At 27.7% G+C, this 6,409-nt stretch overlaps 1 protein-coding gene across 1 annotated transcript; it reads right to left on the bottom strand.

Annotated features, from left to right (window-relative positions):
* Positions 1-1,083: 1,083 nt before the first annotated feature.
* On the bottom strand, positions 1,084-5,048 carry LOC107450728 (uncharacterized). The gene is made up of 2 exons (XM_016066598.3): positions 4,893-5,048; positions 1,084-1,581 (listed from the first exon to the last, which is right to left on the bottom strand). The coding sequence occupies exons 1-2, from the start codon at positions 4,911-4,913 to the stop codon at positions 1,234-1,236; spliced, it is 369 nt and encodes a 122-aa protein (XP_015922084.1). The 5' UTR covers positions 4,914-5,048; the 3' UTR covers positions 1,084-1,233.
* Positions 5,049-6,409: the final 1,361 nt, after the last annotated feature.

Here is a 6,409-nt window from a genome sequence, read left to right as displayed (position 1 = left end):
TCAAAAGTTGATTTTCTTTCTTTCTTTTCTTTTATAGCAAAATGTACTACCTTTGAACTGCACTTATTTTGAACAAACCCTTTTAACTTCTAAACTATTAGTCTAATCGTTCGTCGTTTGATTTCATACAATTTTGCCAAAAAATCTCATCGAAAAATATACCTGACAAGATCATCAGATAGTTTCTGGACAGCAATGTAAAGTTTATGCATAAGCATGTGGTTAAATATATTTTTTTTTTATCTATAAAAACTCTTGCAATTTTTGAGATATTTTTTCTGCTGATTTGTGTATAGACTTTCTTTATAGTTTGATTCATGTTAATGGTTCGAATAAAATCTCAAGCTGTATTAACCTTTTGAGGCAAAATTTTTATCAAACAGATATTTTCATACTTTTTCCATTATTTTGCATAAATTTAGGTCAAAATAAATGACAATATTACATTTAGCATTCTAATAATTTATGGTTATGAAATACAGCATGATGCACCGGGATCTTTCTCGCGTTAAAAGTAAAATCCTCTAAACAAGACTCTTTACCAGGCAATAATTTTTTTAAAATTTATACTTATTTGCAGTTATTTAGATCTAAGAGAAACAATTATATATAATTGAAATTTCTTTTATTTACTAAATCAATTTTTGATATATTTGTAAATATGAATGAAAAATACAATTTTTTAAATAAATTTTTTTCTAAATTTATATTTTAGTTCAAATATAATTCCGATAAATAAACAAGTTTCTTTAGTGATTGTTAAATTGTCTTTTATGATTAAAAAATACCGAAATATATTTTTGCTTGCATTTATAATGTCAAAAAAGGAGGTCTAAAGGAGACATCGGTGTCCTATTTGCTTCAAAGGGTTAAAAGAATCTTGTTTTCTTAATATCACAAAAAAAAATTGAAAAAAAAGGTTAAAAACAAATAATTTAAATTCTTGTTATGGAACTTATATGTTTTATGGAACTTACATGTTTTATATGTTTAATCATCCAAATAAACGCAAATAAAAATTTTCTAAAAAAAATTATATATACATATAGAATAAATATAAAAATATAAATGCAGCAATTATAATAAAATTCAAAGCAATTAAATCTTTAATAAAATCAAAACTCTACTTATTGTACAACTTGTATACATTTGTTCTAAGCAAACATGAATACAGATGAAAAATAGCATTATTAGAAATAAAATCAATAAAGATTTTTAGAATTCACAAGACATTTATCCAAGAAAAAAGAAAGGAACTCGGAAACCTCCTACTCCTAATCCTCCATAACCTAATCCACCTAGGTCAAAGTTCCTAAATTCCTTATCACCATATCCTTTACCACCATAATTTTCATCCTCTATTTTCACAGTTTTTCCCGTATCATGTCCTTTTCCATAACTGAAACCTCTATCATATCCAGAGGAAACGGCACCACCTTTCTGACCACCGTATCCAGCTCCTCCATGGTCACCGCCAGAGGTACCATGGGATTTAACACCATGACCTCCATGGGTGCCTTTGTCGAATTCATCGACTTCCCCATGACTTCTTACGAAAAGCAGTGAAAAGCAGAGCATCATCTATTGTAAAATTTAAAGAAAAAAAGATGTTCAGTATATTATGTGCATTGCGCAAAATACAAAACGAACCACCCCCGAATTACTTTTAAACTAATGACCGGATCTTCACGTTCTAGGACTCAATGTTAATGGTTCGCAGTGGGTGACCTCAAATATGCTAATTAATTAGTACAGACACTATTTTGTCTGACACAAAAAATTTTAAAAAGTTTTATTTTTAAAATTTGATTTCTCTGGATTCGTCCGATTTCTCTCAATTTTTGCATTTTGTTATTTAAAATCACATTGTTTAAAACGATGTAAAAATTGTATACCTTACAGTTATCAAAAATTTTCGACTATTATTAAATAAAATCACAAAAAATTAAAAATATTTTCTAAAAGTTACATTTACATGGAATTATTAATGATAAACGAATCTCATAATTGTGGACAAAATTTTTTTCAATTTGCATGTAAAGTTATCGAGATATGGTGAAATAGGCAAAAAATAAAACTAACAAAAGTAAAACTAACTAAAAGTAAAACTTATCAAAAATTATTCAGGGTGGTCCATTTTTTTTGCGTATTGTACGTATTAAGTACAGTACGGAACCCGTTATCCGGAAATCAGAAAACCGGAAAACCAAAAAACCGGAACGAAATTCGATAAATTTCCCCACCATTTTTAAAAAAAAAAATTTTTTTTCCTCATAAGATTTCAGGATTTTTCTTTCTTTTTTGAAAGATGTTTACCTTACCTTCATTTTGGAAATAATCATTAGTGTATTACTTCATCGTTTTTTCTTCTTTTTAAGATTATTTCCAACTATTTTTACTTTTTTTAGTTGGGTTTAACAGTAAGAAAACGGCTTTTTTTATCGATTCAGAAAACCGGAAAAATCAGTTATCCGGAATAGCGATGGTCCCGATCGTTCCGGATAATCGGTTCCCTACTGTACTTTATATATTATAAAAAGTGTTAAAAATATAGAATTGTACGAACATATCGACTGCTTGTAAATGCAATTAAACAAAACACAAAACAAAATTTGGGATCGAATTTTTGCGTACAAGAGCGTAATTTAATGGGTCTATCGTTAACTTTATGCTAATGAATGTTTAAGGATGTTTGAAGATATATAATACATAATCCCAATGAGATGCCCCAGGTTCAAATCCTAGCGATGGCTAGTCGGTTCGCAAAGAAAACAGTGCAGACGTAAGATATCATTACTAGTAAACGGATCATGGATTCGAGGTAACCGAGGGAGTGTTTCATGGTTTTCCTCGCCATTTAACTCCAATTCAGGTCTGTTCCATCAGAAAAAATCATTGAAGGCATGTTCGTCCGTATGTATGATACAGAATTTTTCCAGCTTATTTCATTTATAATTGGTTATTTACACTTCAAGAAGAAGAAGACTACGGATACCCATACATATAACCTATGTCGCCAGCACCAGCTGATCGGTTATATGCAAACTGGGGTGTTAAAGTTGAGCTAAGTTTCTCCGCCCAAGTTAGAATGTTAATTAACTTGTCGCTAATTAACATGAAGTTAATTATATACAGTGCCGTACCACACATCGAATTTGTTAAAATATAATACTTTCTGTTCCGTGTCTTTTACTTAACTTAGATTCATTATTTGCTTAGGGAGTTTATTGTAGCCATGATATATTTTTGTTTTGTGTACCTGACAAAAACAAACAAACAATTCATAACACTTTTCGAATTTTAAAGTACGTCGAAGTTGTAAAGATATTTATCATTTTTGCAGTCTTGCTTTTTCTAAAAATATGTTTAAAATCATATTTCTAATCATCATAGGTACGCTAAATAAATAAAATGTATTGCTAAACTTATTGGAGGTAATATGTGAAATATAGAATTTTATGAATTTTTAAGGCTACAGTGGACCTTCAAAAAAAAATTTTTTTTTTATCTTTAAAAGTGAATTTTTTTTCTTCTTCCAACATGTATCTTAGCTAACTAATTATATTCTGAAAGTTTAGAAAAAAAATTTCCAGCCATTTTTGAAAAATTCAATTTTTTTAAAAACAATTTAATAATTTTTAAAATGCTCCCAACGTCTTTTATTTTGAATTTTTTAATTTCTGTTTTTAGTTTTGACTTTAATAGATATATCTTAACAGAAGTTCGGATGAGGAGCAACAGTACACAAATTAGAATTATAAATATAGAACAATATAAATTTTAAAATTAAATTTTCTCTAAAACAATAGATTTCGTGATAAATAAATACCTATAACTTATTTGCTATTTATGATAATTCAGAAATGCATCCTAACATTTATTCTAACGTATCTAGTAAATGTCATAAGTAAAAATCAAGGCAATTAGATGAAAACCGAGCTCCCTGGAACGTTTTGAAAAATTGAATATTTACAAAATTTTCATTTTGAGAAAAACAGATTTTTGTAAATGACAATTGAAATTTTGTCACTATGATGAGTTTTTGTTTATTATCAAGCAATTCGCACATAATCAATTGCTTAGAACAACAAAAATAACATAAAATGGTAAATAAAAGTGAAATTGTCATTTACAAAAATCTGTTTTTCTCAAAATGAAAATTTTGTAAATATTCAATTTTTCAAAACGTTCCAGGGAGCTCGGTTTTCATCTAATTGCCTTGATTTTTACTTATGACATTTACTAGATATGTTGGAATAAATGTTAGGATGCATTTCTGAATTATCATAAATAGCAAATAAGTTATAGGTATTTATTTATCACGAAATCTATTGTTTTAGAGAAAATTTAATTTTAAAATTTATTTTGTTCTATATTTATAATTCTAATTTGTGTACTGTTGCTCCTCATCCGAACTTCTGTTAAGATATATCTATTAAAGTCAAAACTAAAAACAGAAATTAAAAAATTCAAAATAAAAGCCGTTGGGAGCATTTTAAAAATTATTAAATTTTTTTTTAAAAAATTGAATTTTTCAAAAATGGCTGGAAATTTTTTTTCTAAACTTTCAGAATATAATTAGTTAGCTAAGATACATGTTGGAAGAAGAAAAAAATTCACTTTTAAAGATAAAAAAAAATTTTTTTTTGAAGGTCCACTGTAGCCTTAAGAAAAATATAAGTAAAAGAATTTAGCTAGTTTATTTCTCTTATAAATTTTTACTGCGGGACAAAGTTAAGAAGATATGATTATCGGTTTTACTGTTTTATCTTTCATAAAATAATTTCAAAATTATAGTTCTAAGCATATTAAAGTAAGTAAAAATTATTATTAAAAGAATTGAATTATTAAAAGATTAAAGCAATATTTCAAAGAATCATAAAATAACTTACCAATAAGCGTGTTTTCATCATTTTCGAAATCAACTTGTTGTGGTTTGGAAAAGAACAATGTGCTCATTTGAAGTTACCCAGAGTTTTATTTGAATGGAATTTTTTTTCTTGATTCTTTAACTTATCACATTTGTTGCCCACATCCCAAGAATTGCCTCTGTTGTTAGAAACAATATTGAGAAAAACTTTAATTATTTTTGTTCGGTTCTTGACTCCGTTCTAAGAAAAATGGTTCGTTAGTTGACCATCTTACTGTATCAGTGAGTCATTATCGATAATTAATAAACCACTTTAGAAAACTAGTATCAAAGAAAAGTGAACCTAAATTAAAAAAGTGAAACTGAGTTTTCCAAGAAACTCAAATTGAAATTTAAGTACCTTTTTGATATTGCAGTGTATTTTGCTGTAGGTGTTAAACGTCGATTTGTTTTTACACAAAGGAAAAAATTATGTAAAATTGCCATACTAAGCGGTAATGAAATCTCTGGTAATGAAGAAAAGAACTATGATTCTGGTATTAAAAACCAAAACATGCATTATTATTTAAACCGTTCAATTTTTTCATACATATGGTTACAGTTCACCGGAAATTCTGGTTTTCAAAAATGGTTCTTATTACCAAACATTTAGTAAAAAATGCAAAACTAAAAAGTAAATCTTACCGAATAAATCTTTTTTATACCATGATCTAAGGTATCCTGATAAAATTACCAAATTTTACATCTACCATACTTAATCACACATTATAAAAGCGTATATTATTGTTAATTTTATCAAAATCACTACCAAAGTGCTTCGGTAAAAATTACCGAGCTATTTGGTGTTCTCATGGAGCAAAAAATATGGTAAAATTTACCATACTCTGGTAGCTCTGACCATACTTTTTTTCAGTGTAAATTATTCAATAAACCAAAAAAAAAATACATATAAGCAAATATTTGGTAAGTACGCTCAATGAATGAAATGAAACAAAAAATATTTCGAAATATTAATTAATAAAAGTAAAAAACAAAAATGAAACTTTTTTAATATACTTCTCTAGAGATAACATGAAGGAATTTGTTTTCAGTAAGAAAACCCTTTAAAGGAAAAGTTAATTACAAATATGCTTTAGATTGCATGCTACATTCTTAAAAGGAAATGCCAGGTGTCCCAATAGTGACCTAACTTAAAAATGACCCAAAAAAACGAAAAGAGATCGAAATGTAACTTAATCTACGTTCCGCTAACGAGACCAGATACAATTTTTGCCAAAATTAGAAATTAATTAAACAAAATGCCAACAGATGGAGTCACTGACTGTTGTAAATCCACATGATAATATTTTTAACTATATGCCTGACCATTCCAGGTAAAATATTTACACAGGCATTTCTTAATTTGGTCCATTGACGAATATCAGATAATTAGCCACAAATAGCATAATGGTAGATTTTCAGATAGCAGCTCCATCCGATGACGAACTTTGTGGCAAATTTTGAAGCTTAATGAAAATAAATCATCTCGTTTCCTAAGCA

Source organism: Parasteatoda tepidariorum, chromosome 4 (genome assembly GCF_982258835.1).
Source record: "Parasteatoda tepidariorum strain Cologne lab strain chromosome 4, Ptep-v5.0, whole genome shotgun sequence".
Taxonomy (NCBI): Eukaryota; Metazoa; Arthropoda; class Arachnida; order Araneae; family Theridiidae; genus Parasteatoda; species Parasteatoda tepidariorum.
This window is presented reverse-complemented; position numbering and strand designations above follow the sequence as displayed.